Source organism: Microtus oregoni, unplaced genomic scaffold, assembly GCF_018167655.1.
Source record: "Microtus oregoni isolate MIOR12 unplaced genomic scaffold, Mior012 000004F_ref0000308, whole genome shotgun sequence".
Lineage (NCBI taxonomy): Eukaryota > Metazoa > Chordata > Mammalia > Rodentia > Cricetidae > Microtus > Microtus oregoni.
The window spans coordinates 28,295,361-28,310,250 of NW_024543063.1; the positions used below are offsets into that span (position 1 = coordinate 28,295,361).

Here is a 14,890-nt window from a genome sequence, read left to right on the forward strand (position 1 = left end):
CTCTGATGTCCTGATTTGCTCTTTCAGACAACAGAGAGCTTGAGATAAGACAGATGAGGTGACTCTCCCCTCCGTACTCCGTACAAGTTCAGTCAACAAAAATTCCAACCAAGCGTGCTGAAGGAAGTTTTTAAAAATACCCTGGAGAGAAATGAAGTGGAATAGAACAACATTAGAGTAATCGGAGTCCAAACGTGGACTTTGAGCCAACAATACTGTAGTCAGACGAGGGCTAGAAGGGCCATCCATTCCTAACCACAGGGACAAATGCTGTCTGCCTTACTCCAGTCAGGAGCAGTGTAACGAATGGGAGGGGTCTCCCATGAACAACCAGTGTGCTGGCAAAGCGACCATGAAATAGTTTCAGCAAAGTATGTAAGGTGCACATCCGAAACGACGTGGCAGAGCAGGTGACTGGCTTAGGAGATGTATTGAGGAGGGACAGGATTGTCGGGAGGAGGCCAGCTCTGTTCCCAGCATGCCGTACTAGACCTCCAGGTAGGCATTGTCCACAGGACACAGTGACTTCACAGGGCAAGTTTTGGAAAAGATATCCCATCCACAGGTGCATGCCCAGCTGACCGGCCTGCATCCCAGAGATGGGGGAGGGCGAGATGGAAGCAACAGATTGGATGGTGTGCGATGGGGCGCTTCAGGCAGGAATCCAATTACAGAGGTAATTAGCACCTCTCAGTCGTGAGCACCAAGGTTCCACGCAGACCTCACTGGAGGAGAACTCTGATTATAAAACACTGGAAGCTTCCCTTCTGTGAGGGAGATGCCCTAGGCTTGGGGGTACCCAGTGGCCTGGCGGAGCTCAGACTGCCCAGAGCTCTGGAAGCTTCCCTTCCAAGATGAAGATGCCCTAGGCCTGGGGGTACCCGGTGACCTGGAGGAGCTCATGAGGACTTAGTGAGCTTTCTCTGTTCCGAAGAGGCTGTCACCTTTGGAAAGACAGCATTGCAATGGACGGAGTTTTAGAAAGTGTCTACATTCCCTAAGGAGTGGGATAATTGACTTTCTTTTGGCTCAGTCTCATGTTAAAAATTGTTTATTCTGCAGCTGGAAATTCCATTTGTCCCAGGTCTTAAGGTGAAATTAAAATTCCGTTTAGGGATTCAGTGTGCAGACATGGGACCTCGGCCTTCATTATGCGGGATTTTGTTGTTTGCTTGGTCTTCTGTGGCCTGGGCTCTGCTGTTTTGAGAGATGCCGCGAGCTGTTGGGAGGGAAGCTGAGGCGGGATGGAGCAGCATGCTGAGATTCATGCCTGTTGAGCGCATTCACAGAGCCATTGTCTGCAGTCCTGTAGAATCAGCCGTCAGGTTCACGCTGGACCCTAACTACATGGCTGGTGAATGTCTAAGGCGGATACGGAAGCAAGTGATGCTTTTGATTTTTTTTTCTGAAGATGAGCCATTTCACTGATTCAAATATAATCCCATCCTAGTATTCTTGCAATCAGTTCCAATCCCTGGGAGGCAGATTCAGCCAAGACGTCTGCGTCCCAATGACATTCCTTGACATTTCTGACAAATGCTCATTGTTGGTCAGGTCACGCCGAACGTGTCAATGCCTTTAAATCGAAGTCAAGTGGGAAGCATCAGGGACAGCTGGGCGGGCTTGGCAGATGGCTCAACCAGTAAAGCACCTGCCCTGAAAGCATTAGGATCGAGTTTAGATCTCCAGAACCTGTACAAAATACCAGCGGTGTGAGCCTGGGATCCCAGCAGAAGGATGGGAAGCAGGGACAGGCAGACTCTTGAAAGCTGATGGGCTCGTGGGATGAAGTTGCAGGCCAATGAAATACCCCCAACTCAAACAAAAGGTGAAAGGCACCTGAGGACCAATGGCCTAGATTATCTCCTGTGCCTGCAGACACACACACACATACACACACGCACACATGCTTACACATATACACACATGCATGCACTCACAGCTGCTTCTCCTAGGAGATACCACAGTAAGAAATCCTTCAGAAGTGCCAGTGGGACCCTGTGTATAATGTGGTGTTCATGCTGTTGTGTCTTGACAAAAAGCCTTTCTTAATGTTGGTGGGGTGGACTTAACAATGTGAAATCACCATGTTTATCACAGATAAACATCATCATCTTCCTGACAACCTCTGCCATTTAAAGGCTGATGAGGCTGGTACTCTGTGTCTGAAATGCAGAGACAGCTCAGACACAGGCTCTCCAAGTAGAGCACACGCTGACATTCAGGGGTCTTGAGGCATGTGAATGAAAGACAGGCATTGTCTCAGGGGTACTGGTAGGTTGAGCAGCAATGCCAAAGGTTCTTAACCTGTGAGTGTGACTTCTTTGGGGGTTGCATATTTTTTCCCCACTGTTGACTCTCAGAAATAAGGCTGGCCATCACTAGTGCTGTTTAGGAGCCCTGAACCAAGATGCATTGTCAGGGTAGATCTGTTCTGGCAATCCCTTCTTGCCAGGGCTGCAGAAAATTTGGCCCTTTCCTAAGTTTGTAAGAGTTGTTCTCATGGCTCAACCAAAGAAAAACCTGTAAGTATGTCCATACTTGTAGAAGCTTGTGGCAGAGATGCCGACAACCCACAGGCATTTTCTAGAACCAACTGGAATCACAGATGCTTTGTGTGAACACCGAAATGGGTTGGTGGGATTCTCAGTGGGTGGCTAATGCCAAGCTTGGTGACCTGAGTTTGATCCCCAGTACACACATCGTGGAGGGTGAGCACAGACGCCTGCAATTTGTCCCTTCTCTGGCCTCCACAGGAGAGCCATGACGTGCACATATACACACAGAGAGAGAAAGAAGGTGGAGGGAGGGAGAGAGAGAGGGATAAGGAGAGAGAGAGAGAGAGAGAGAGAGAGAGAGAGAGAGAGAAGGAGGAGGGAGGAAGGGAGAAGGAGAGAGATGATAATAAAAACATGTATCTTTTTAATTCTGAGAGGGAAGAGTATTTCAGTGGCCATGTCCCTTTTCCCCTGTAAGCACCCTGCATGTCCCACCTCACACCTGTTCAGTCCACCAGCTTCGTAATGGGCAGAGATCTAACCATTAATCTTTTACTTTCTGTGGCCCCTTCTAGTACAAGGCGTGTGGATAATTCCAACACAAGATTGGCTGTGCAAATGGAAAGAGACCCAGGTAAGTGCTTTTTCTTTTTTAAAAGAAAAAATAATTTATTTATATTTTATACACATTAGCGTTTTGCCTGCATGCACGTCTGTGTGAGGGTGTCAGATCCTCTGGAACTGGAGTTACCGACAGTTGTGAGCTGCCCTGTTGGTGCTGGGGTTTGAACCCTGGTCCTCTGAAAGAGCAGCTCTCACCCTCCCTCCAGCTGAGTGTCAAATCTTAACCAGTGGGCAGCCCCCAGAATCACACCTTGGTCAGGGTATAGAGCCCACACTCTCAGTCCCTGCGGGGTGGGGGGGCACACAAATGAGCAGCCGCTGTGGGAATGGTGGGCCCAGGCCCAGATGTTTACTGGAAAGCAAAGAGAAGTTGGTTTGGTTTTGTGGTTGTTTTACACGTGATTGTGCACACTGAGACAGCCCCAAAGTCCTTTCTGTATGCATGGAAGCTGTGGAACATTTGAGACAGGGGATGTTAAGTAGAGAATTAAGGTGCAGACCTAGAGCTCAGAAGTGTGTGTATGTGTGCATATGTGCACACACGCCCATGTAGATATGTCATGTGTTTGTGGAGCCAAGAGGTCAGCCTTGAGTGTCATTCCTCAGCAGCATCTACCCTGTGTTTTGAAAAGAAGTCCATCAGGGCCTGGAGCTAGCTCCATGGACTAGGGTGTCCGGCCGGAGAGCTCTGGGGATCACTTCTCTCTCTCCTTCCCTGGTGTTGGAATTACAAGTGCCTGTCACTATGGTTGTCTTTTTAAAAACATGTGTCCTAGAGAATGAACTCGGGTCCTCATTCTTGCACGGCAGGCACAGCCAGTTCCCCCAAGGTCAGAGTGTTGAATTGAGTTCAACACAGGATTGTATAAGTAATTTGCACTTAGACAGTAATGCATCTGTATGAAGTTACCACAGGGTCTAGAGGGATGGCCTAGGAGGTCTCAGGATATTCCGCCAAAATAGATGGGAAGCAGGTACTTTTGTGTACGTGAAAACTCCGACCTTACCAAAGGGCAGCTCTCTGTTTCAGGATCTGAGCATAAGATGGCGTGTTGTTTCTGGGTAAACCCCTCACCACTCTCCTTTCTGCCTGCCTTCAGGGAGCGATGACAACAATCTCAATTCCATCTTCTATGAGCACCTGACACGGACCCTGCAGGAGTCGCTCTGTGGAGACCTGGTGCTTGGCCGTTGGGGCAACTACAGCTCCGGTGATTGCTTCATTTTGGCTTCGGATGACCTCAATGCCTTCGTCCACCTGATCGAGATTGGGAACGGTCTCGTCACCTTTCAACTTCGAGGACTAGAGTTCCGAGGTAGGGGTCTCTGTGCTTGTGGAGTGTTAGGCAGAGGACAGTGTGGTTGTGGCAGCGCTGGAACTCGGGGTGTCGGGTGGAAGACAGTGCAGTTGCGGCAGCGCTGAAACTCGGGGTGTAGGGTGGAGGACAGTGCAGTTGCGGCTGGAACTCAGGGTGTTAGGGAGGACTGTGCAGTTGTGACCTCACTGGAACTCGGGGTGTTAGGGAGGACTGTGCAGTTGTGACCTCACTGGAACTCAGGGTGTTAGGGAGGACTGTGCAGTTGTGACCTCACTGGAACTCGGGGTGTTAGGGAGGACTGTGCAGTTGTGACCTCACTGGAACTCAGGGTGTTAGGGAGGACTGTGCAGTTGTGACCTCACTGGAACTCAGAGTGTTAGGGAGGACTGTGCAGTTGTGACCTCACTGGAACTCAGGGTGTTAGGGAGGACTGTGCAGTTGTGACCTCACTGGAACTCGGGGTGTTAGGGAGGACTGTGCAGTTGTGACCTCACTGGAACTCAGGGTGTTAGGGAGGACTGTGCAGTTGTGACCTCACTGGAACTCGGGGTGTTGGGCAGGACCGTGCAGAGCACTGCTCGGAAACCACCATCAGGGGTGGGGAGATGACTCACTCACTGAACGCATGTGCAACTCTTGCAGAAGCCTGCATTTGAATCCAGCATCCAGGAGGTTGCAGCATCCAGGACTCCCGTTCCAGGGGTTCCGATGCAGTGTGGCCCCTGTGGGCACTTGGACTCTCATGTGCACACTCAGACACATGCACACAAATAGAAACGAACAGAACAAACCTTCCAGAGATGACGTCACCAAGAAGGACTTGGGGACGGTTCTGTTGTCTGGGATCAAGGCTGCCCCTCCTGTTGAGCAGACATTCTGACAAGCACACGTCAGTCAGCTGGGGAAACAGTAGCGCCCTCTGGTCTGTTCTCTGCTGTTTGATCCACCCAGATGAAGCATTCCTGCCCTGACGGTCAGGAGCCATCCCTGCTGATGTCTTTTCCCCACCATACTGGACTGCGTCCCGTAAACCATGAGCCCCAGGGAACACCTCCTTTCTTAAATTGCTTCAGCTGAGTTATTTTACCACAGCAGAGAGAAAGGTAATTAATATAGAGTCAATTCTAGCTATAGCTCAAAGTCAGGCGGTAGAAAAACTAACTCCTTGTCCTGTGTCACGGTGAGTGAGAGGCGTGGTTTGCTGGGGCTCAACATTGCCACAGCATACTGGATTCCTGAAACCTCACAGGGTAAAATACAGAAGGGGGTTCCCAGCATGGCCAAAGTTGGGGCTATGTAAGCAGGCTTCTGGGAGGGACTATCGGTTGGGAGTTTACGGCTTTGTCTTCTTCTAGTCAACCACAGTGGGCATGTCACCTGACTGTAAGATTAGCACAGAAGCCATGTCTTGAGGGTAAAAATGGCAGCCAGCTTGCCCGCATCCCACAGCTCTCCTACAGTACATTTTCTCTGACCTAGTTTGATTTTAAACATAGAGACTTAAAAGCCCCGTAGCCTGACAGAATTCAAGCTCTGAGGAAGAGCTCCGTTGACCCCAAAGGACTGTTGTAGGGTTTATTCTCATTGCAGCATCAATTACAATATTCCCTCGGAGGTCGGTTTTCTTCTTGGGTGGTCTTCTAGGTTTCTTTTTCTTCATTCTACTTTTCTTCTGAATTCCCTGTCTTCTGAAAAAGCGGGTTTTATTTTGGTCAAATTTAATCTAGCTGGGCACGGCCTGGAGGCAGTGAAAACCCAGACACAGTCTCTCTCTGGAACTCTACTGAGGAAGCCAGGAGAGGGAGTGGGGGCTGTTTGCACATTCACAGCTTGCTCTGGCTCCCTCTCTCACTCTCTCCCTCCCTTCCTCCCTCCCTCCCTCCCTCTCTCATGGCTAGTGATCAAACTCAGAACCACACGCATGCCAGGCAAGTCCTCTACCACCAGGCTATACTTTCTCAGGAAGAAAGCAAGAGATCTACCCCAGAGGTTGTGGGGAAGAATCCTCTGCCCCGCCCCCAGCCCCAACCCCCTGAAGGAGAAGCACCAAGTTAACAGGAGGTCTGAGCATCAAGCCATAGAAATCAACCCATTTTAACATAAGAGGAGAAGGGCTTATGGGAAATACACCCAGGGATGAAGACTTCCTGAGCAATGTGGGAGGACCTGGGGTGGCTGGGCAAGTTCAAGTCTACAATCACACAACAGGGGCTGGAGCAATGGCTAAGAGCAGTTGATACAATTCCCAAAACCTGGGTTTTACGGCTCAGCATCAGGTCCAGGGGGTCTGGTGCCCTTTTCTGCCTTCTTTGAGCACTTATATATCCATGGCATACACACCACACATGTGAACACACACGCGCGTGCACACACACACACACACACACACACGCACACACACTTACATAAACCTTAAACTCACATGCCAGCTGCAAAGGACCCAGGGCTGCCCCCACATCGCTGATCCCGAGCTTAAACCCTCAGATACCTCTGTCCCCTGAGAGCAGAGAAACAGCTTCTACCACGACCTCTCCTCCTACATGTGCCCATTACTGGCTTCTCTGTGCTTTCAGTTCAGTCCGAGTTAAGTAGATCAGAGCACCAAAGTCAAGGACACGTGCATGTCTCTGGGTCAGAGGGTATCTGGCTTTTCATTTCTCCTAGTGGGACATGGTTGCTGAGGCTTAGGGGGTGAGCATAGCTGTTGAAGAAAGGCCAGTGCTCTAGCGATACAGGCTGAGGCTGTGACACAGTGTGCTTTTCCTTCCAGATGTAGAGGTAGCAGGACACAGGGTCGCTCCTTTCAACAGCGCCAGGTGCCCCAGCCAATGCTTCTTTATGTACTGCTTTCAAGGTCGCCTCGAGTGTCAGTGTGGAGCGTGGCAGTGAGGGGAAGTGTGCAGGGGAGGCGGTTGCAGGCCAGGTTGAGCCCAGAATGGGCCATTCCCTTCTGTGTCTCACGGTCCCTACAGAAGCGGTGTGACCACCTGGAAAGCAAGCAGAGCTCCTGTTGGAGTTTCCCATCCTTCTGTGATCGCTTAGTCAGGTGGCCTGGACAGATGGGTCAGCCATTTCTGTGAGGAGAGGATAAACATGCATACGGAGTCACCTTACAGGACTCCAGAGCGGTGTCTCCTTTAAGGTGATTAATAATTCAAGGGTTGACAGATTAATATCAGCTGAATGTCCAAGTCAGAATCATAAACAAAGTGTGTGCCAGTGGGCACCAGATGGCCTGAAGGGAAGGGTAGGGGCTGCAGATCCAGTGATACTGTCTGGAGGTGAGAGACAGGAACAAAGGGCCAAGGCAGGGGACTGGTCTTTTTTATAAGATACCTGTGAACTCGGGCTCAGGAAAGAGAACCTTGAAGATGATAGCTACCCTCAGGAGAGGCATCGTCCTTCCTCCCAACCCCCTAACCAACTCCAAAAGAAAAGCAAGGGAGAAGAAGGGCCCTGGGCTCACTGCTAGATCAGGGTGCAGCTGGGCAACCATGTGGCTCTCCATCTGGACAGTCTGACTGTGGGGAACTTGCTGGAAATCTCTGCCACAGTATTTAGTTGGTTCCCAGGCGCTCAGTAGTTGTCTCGCTCCACACCGCCTTCCTCACTGGAAAAACCAATCTACTTTCATATCAGGATCCTCGGTGGACATCCCAGCGACGTGGCTTTACAGGGCCTCAGCTTCTGCCACAGGGCCTTGATGCACTAGCCCACCGCTGTCACAGGACTTGACACCAGATGGATGAGCTGAGTATGGAATGGAGAGAAGAGAGGAGGGAAAGAAAGAAGGGGAGAGAGGGAAGTTCAATAAGGAAAGACTGAAAAAAAGAATGTCTAAACGTTCTAAAAAATTTGATGTTAAATTTTTTAATCCCATTTTCTCAGAATTCTTTCAAATTTTCATGTGGCTGCACCCTGCAGGCCACTCCTCAGCATCTTGATGGACCTTGCAGAAGGGACACAGAAAGCACAGGCAATTATTAGGGTGAAGCCACCCACTCCCCTTGGAACCGGGGAATATGAAAAAGCAAGATTTATGCTCCTGTCTGAGGGAGATGTTATCAGTTTTCTCGTGGTTTGGCTGACCCCCATAATCACTGGCCCACGGGGACGTGTGGAAACATCCGCGTAGCCTAATCTTATCCAAAGCAAACCCAACCCGGATCTTTATCTTAACTGGCAGATCCACACAGCTCTCCCACTAATCTCAAACTCCACAGTTTTCTTCCTCTTGGCGACAGTCACTGCTTCGTCATGCCTCTGGGTTTTATGTCTGTGCAGCTTGCGTGGTCTGTTGACTCCCTGAGATCCAGACTTCATCCATAAAGTAGAGCGCTGTCCCCCGCGTATGCTAGCACACACAGTTCCCTTCACTTCTAACTGGAGGAGCCCAAGGCATGTCGGTGTATGTGGCGGGTCTAGGTGAGCAGGCTGTATCCCGTGGGCACTAGCAGAGTCTCTGCCCCCTTAGCATCTGCCTCAGGAAGGCTGTGTGAGGAGGAGGCGTTCTGAATGACCCGTGAACTAGAAAGACCCCTCCTCTGAGTCCGGTTGGTTGTGTTGTTGTTCGGACCTGTAAAGAGAGGAAGTCGGGATGCCTTACTCCCAGAGATGATTACAGAATTACACATTTCAACATTTGCTGTGTACTGGGCTGCCTGGTGTGCCTGGAAGCTTTGATTAGTTCCACGTTTTAGGTGTGTGTGTGTGTGTGTGTGTGTGTGTACATCAGTGTGTATGATGTTTCTGTGCATTTTTGCACACGTTTGTGGAGGCCAGAGGTTGATGCCAGGTGTTTTCTGCAGTGTCTCGCCACTCCATTCTTTTTTATTATTGTTGAGACAAAGCCTTTCACTGAAGCAGGAGCTCAGTGACTTGGCTAGTCTTGCTGGCCAGCAAGCTCCAGGGATTGCTCTGTTCCTGCTTTTGAACATTGGGATTAGAGGCTTGAGCTCCAGTTCTGGGGAGGCAGAGCTGATCTAGCCAACTTACTGAGCTACCATCCATGGAGAGACAGTCTCAAAACAAGGCAGAGGGCTCCTGAGAAATAACCTACCTACATCCCTACCTACACACACACACACACACACACACACACACACACACACACACACCTTTCATACAGGTACGCACCCAAAAAGTTATTCATGGCTGTTTAGTAGGCTGCTTTAAAACAAAGAACACACACTAGACTCCTGCACCTCCTAACACCTTCAGAGACACCTCATGGGATTACAAAGAGGGCTTGGTGACTAAGAGCACTGGCTGCCCTTCCAGAGGAACCGGGTGTGATTGATTTTCAACACACACACGGCAGCTCACACCTGTCTATAATTCCAGATCCAGATCACCTGACACCCTCTTCTGACCTCTGCGTGACCTAGTGCCTCTTGTGTCCTTGGCCAGGGACCTACTGCCAGCAGAGGGAGGTGGAGGCCATCATGGAAGGTGACGAGGATGACAGAGGCTGCTGCTGCTGCAAGCCTGGCCACCTGCCATACCTGCTGTCCTGCAACGCCGCCTTCCACCTGCGCTGGCTCACCTGGGAGATCACGCGCACACAGTACATCCTGGAGGGCTACCGCATCATGGACAACAACGCAGCCACCATGCTGCAGGTGTTTGACCTCCGCAGGGTGCTCGTCCGCTACTATGTCAAGGTGTGTTGTGCTTCCCAATGCTAGGGGTGGCGCCTAGGAAGTGAGGAGAGGGGGCAAAAGGCAGGGTTCCTGGAAATCTCTACACAAAGTGGCAGGACGAGGTTTTTCCCAGCTTCCCAATGAGAGATGCAGTCAGGCTTGGGGACCTTTTCTTTCTTGAAAGACACAACAGGGCTCTGTGTTAGCCTAAGTCTGGGACAGACTTTGTCTGTCTGTTTCCACCACAGCAGGGGCGCTTGTTGTGATGGCCAATTTAAATACCCAGGGCACATCAGCAGGTCCGTGTTAGAGTTACAGATTACATTATTAGCTCTGTGCAGATGGTTCAGTTTAAAACCAGAGTTTGGATTGGAGATGTAGCTCAGGTGGCAGAGTGCTTGCCTAGCATGCACAGAGTCCTGGGTTCAATCCCCAGCACTGCATACAACCTCATGTTGTGGTTGGTGCACATCTATAAGTCCCAGTCTCAGGAGGAGGAGGAAGGAGGGGCAGAAGCTCAATGTTACATAGAGAGTTCCAAACCATCCTACGAAGACCCTATTTCAACATTCAATCCAAAGAATAGGAAGAAAAAATGATTTTTTTAAAAAAGGAGAGAGACGGGTAGGGGGGCAGACAGGGAAAGAGAAGAGGAAGGGAGGAAAGGGAAAGGGGGAAAGGAAAAAGACAAGAAAAGAAGTGTGCAGCTGGATGCCCTGTGAAGAAAAATGTGGTCTGGCTCAGGGTACCGAGTGCTGGCCTGGGCTGAGCGGGGTTCTAAGGACGGGAGGGGACAGAGGAAACCCTTGTGAGGGACCCTATGCTGGGGAAGGCTTGGTGACAAGCCTACTGAGGACTCCACAATTTAGTGCTGTCCTGTGGGGTGTCTCTGCAACCGCCAGTGCCAGGACTGTTGATCTGTGTGAGGCAAGAAGGGAAATTTGTTCAGCACGGCTCAGTAGCCAGTGTTAGTTCCAACTCCCAGAGTCTGGCCCCAGGCAATTCATTTTAGGTGTGTTTAAGCACAGCACAATTTTGGGGAAAAAAAAAAATGTCCCGGTGATAATTAACTCAATCCTCTGTGTACAGCAAAGCTTGCTACATGGTAACACTGAAACTTTTTTCAAAGTCCATATGATCTCTTCCATAAAGATGGGTTCTATTGACTGGGAAAGAATGCTCAAGATGAGGGTCTAGGGAGGAAGACTCTGGGGGGGATTCAGGTGTGCTCTGACCCTGCAGATAACACAGAAGTCCCCAGGCTATTAGCCACATCATTCCAAGTCCTGTGGGCAGATTAACTGTATATCTGTTCCTTTGAAGAGACCACCCAGTGTGTTTAACATTCCTGGTTTCCCTAGTGATTATCTATGAGCAAAAGGACCTCATGTCCTCTACACTGAGCTGATAGCCAAAAGGTACCCATCAGAGACCTCAGACCCCTGCAGCCAAAGCCGTCTTTGATGGAGACAATGATGTCTCCCCTTGGCCTCCGAGCCATCTTTCTAGACCCTCCTTACTGAGGCCTGATAAATCAAAACAGTGAGGTCTCCTGGCTGCCAACTGGCTATGAGATCTCACAGTCTCGCTTGCTTTCTGCAGAGCATAATATACTACATGGTCACTTCCCCCAAACTCCTCTCGTGGGTCAAGAACGAGCCCCTGCTGAAGTCCCTCCAGCCCTTCACCAAGTGGCACCACATTGAGCGTGACCTTGCGATGTTTAACATCAACATCGACGACGACTACGTCCCGTGTCTCCAGGGCATCACACGGGCAAGTTACTGCACCGTGTTCCTGGAGTGGATTCAGTACTGCGCAGGGAAAAGACAGGAGGTAGGAGGGGACCTGGGGCTAAGCCACTGAGGACGAGCCTACACAGCAAGGGTCCTTAACCTCCTTTCTCTTACTGTATTCCAAAATAGATAATAAGAAAATAGAGGTGAAAACATTTATTTTTTTTGAACAAATGTTCAGTACTTAAGCAAGTAAATGTTTAGTACTTAATTGTGGCAGCAACAGACTCCCCTCTCTGGGGTCACTTCAGAGGTGCCCAGTTAGCCTGCTGCAGCCACACACGTGAGAGCCCTGGTGACAGCTGGCTTCACATCCTTGTTCTTTCAGCTCTCCAAGGCCCTGGACCCTGTGGACAGCGATGAAGACTCACCTCTGGTGACACTTTCCTTTGCCCTGTGCATTTTGGGAAGGCGAGCTCTGGGAACAGCTGCACACAATATGGCTATGAGGTACCAGAGAGACAACTGGGATATTTTAGGCTTGTGCAGGTGGCTGGGGTTTGTGTTTGATGGGTTCTGTCAGTCATTTTCTTCATTTCAACCTGGCCTGTTTGCAAGCCATTGAGATGCATCTTTCCTTGGGAAATCAGGGTGGGTCTGCAGAATGTTTCTGGTCATTGCAAACTTTAGATTGTTGCATTTGGAAATTTCACTATGGGCGGTTGGAACCCAGGGGTCCCGGGTCTCAGACCTTCTAGGTTGTAAGGGTTGGGCGAAGATAAAAGGTTTACCTAGTATGCCTGAAGCCCTGGGTTCAGCCCTCAACACTGCATAAGCCATGAATGGTGACATATACCTGTAATTCCTGCAGTGTCGAGGTAGAGGCAGAGGATCAGAAGTTCAAGGTCATCCTCTGTTACCTAGTGAGTTCAAGGGCAGCCTGAGATGTGTGACACCCTATATTCAAATAAAATGGTTGCAGGCCTCCTTATGGATGCTTGCCTGGTACCTAGCAAAGTTGATATTTGGGAAAGGTTCATCCCTATCATTTTTCCCAGACTTCCTTTCACCCTCTGTCCCCTGAGCAGGATCTGTCACAGACAAGCTGTGCCTGGACCCTGCTGTCCCTCTTTTCCAGCTAAGATGCTCTAACTGGGGACATCCACCACCACCCCCAGTCACAGGGCATCAGTGGCTATTGTGTGGCTTCATTTTTTGGTACTCAGCACTAGAGAAACTGGGGGGACAGGATGTAAGCTCCTGACTTACAGGGATCAAAGTGGGCTGTCAGCTAAAATGAGAATCTTGGTGCATAAGGGAACATTTGAGTTTAAAAGACAGGGGAAATATGGGGCCAGGGGTAGATAGATTTCATGGTCAAGTATTTGCCTGGCATGTATCCAACTCTGGTTGGATTCCCAGCACTAGAGGAAAATGAAGAGGCAGGAAGGTGAGAAAGCGCGAGCCCCAGAGTTGCTCAGCTACTCCAGTGTCTACCGTTTCCTCCCACCTGTTTAGCTTCTGTGTTGCCCTGTCCTGTGCTGGGCTGTGGTGCCAGAAGCTGCCTGGGCATTAGCTGTGTGATGGCTCAAGTGTAGTCTGAGCTTAGGAATGTTGTAGCTTTTGGAGTGGCACCATGTTTTCTCCTGACCACATGAATCCTTTCCCCTGGCATGGTTCCCACCATGTACCTTCAGTGTCTGGGCCACTAGGGCACACCTGCATCCCCCAGCTTCAGCCAGCAGGCCCATAGGACAACATGAATACTGACAGAGGCATTGATTGGGAATTGTCCTCAACCTGTCAGTAGCTCTGTAACTCATAATGAAGAAATAAGGTCTGGGAAGATGGTTTAGGACAAAGTGCTCACACAGCACGGGACTTGAGTTCAGATTCCCTTACCCACTTCAAAACCTGAGTATGGTGTCATGCATACCTGACATCCCAATGCTGGGAGGCAGAGACAGGGGGATGTGGGGAATAGAGTTCCTGGATCCCTTCACTCGCAGGAAGGTTCCTGCCCTGAAGGAACAGCAGGGCATTTTGGGTGTTCTTCACCACCTAGGAACAAGCTGGGCTCCCCCAAGGGAATATTTCGATTTTAGAACACACCGGGCTCTAGCATGTCCCTGATGGCAATAGTTGAAAGCCACCATGGAAAGGCACAGATGAAAAAAGGTCGGGCTGGTCAGGGACTGTGCTCAGGAACCATGTTGGGGTTTTGTTTGATTGGTTGATCGGTTTTGGTTGTTTTGTCTGATGATTGTGATCTAGATGCCCATGAGGTGGCGCTGGTCACCTGGCCCACTGTGTTTTGTGAACTGGTGTGCCAGGAGGTGACCATGACAGCAAAGCCAATGTCTTGTCTGTGGCTGCTCCAGAGGGGAATGAGGCACACAGGAAGAGAGTTCACTAGGGTCCTGGAGCTGGCATCTTGAGGACTGTGTATCCCCGTGACTGATGAGTTAGGCCAGAGGACACAGCGGTGAGTCATCTCATGGTCAGCCCCCTCAGTAGCCGCACTGCTCTTGCAAAGCCCGGATGTCACAGTGTGAAGGGTGGCAATGGAACAAATCAGTCTGTGCTGGGCAGACCCTGATGGGTCAGTCCTGCAGAAACTGTCCCTGAGACACAGTTGTTTCCCCAAAGCCTAAGGTCCAAGCCCAGCTAATGACCCTGGGCAGTGATCCCTTGTCCAGTACTGGAGGACCCCCAACTCCAGTGTTGGTCTCATTTCCTAGTGGGCCTGGGGGTTTTCAACATTGGGGCTCTAGCAGTTCCTTGGGTGGCTGTTCTATGAGTTGATTTTGTACCCCAGACTCTACCCTACATCTGTCCCTACATCAGATGGGGCATCAAAATTGTCCCTAGACATGGACAGATGTCTCCTGTGGGCCCAATCCCAGGGATTGAGAGCCACCACGGAGAGAGCACAGGGGACAGCCAAGCCAGGTCAGCCAGGAAAGGCCTTAGTTTTTGCTCTCGTCACTATGATCAGAACACCCAGGAGAGCAAGTTAAGTTCAAAGAGGGAATGGTTTGTCTTGGCTCATGGCTCCAAATTCATCATGA

The 14,890-nt window shown here is 50.3% G+C and overlaps 1 protein-coding gene across 1 annotated transcript in view; it reads left to right on the forward strand.

Moving 5' to 3' along the window:
• The window catches only part of Pcnx2 (pecanex 2), a 123,428-nt gene that overhangs the window by 94,467 nt on the left and 14,071 nt on the right, over positions 1-14,890 (forward strand). Inside the window, exons 24-28 of the mRNA XM_041650116.1 lie at positions 3,074-3,132; positions 4,223-4,438; positions 9,851-10,104; positions 11,686-11,919; positions 12,208-12,329. Coding sequence (XP_041506050.1) covers positions 3,074-3,132; positions 4,223-4,438; positions 9,851-10,104; positions 11,686-11,919; positions 12,208-12,329 — 885 coding nt within the window. The remainder of the gene's footprint in view (positions 1-3,073; positions 3,133-4,222; positions 4,439-9,850; positions 10,105-11,685; positions 11,920-12,207; positions 12,330-14,890) is intronic.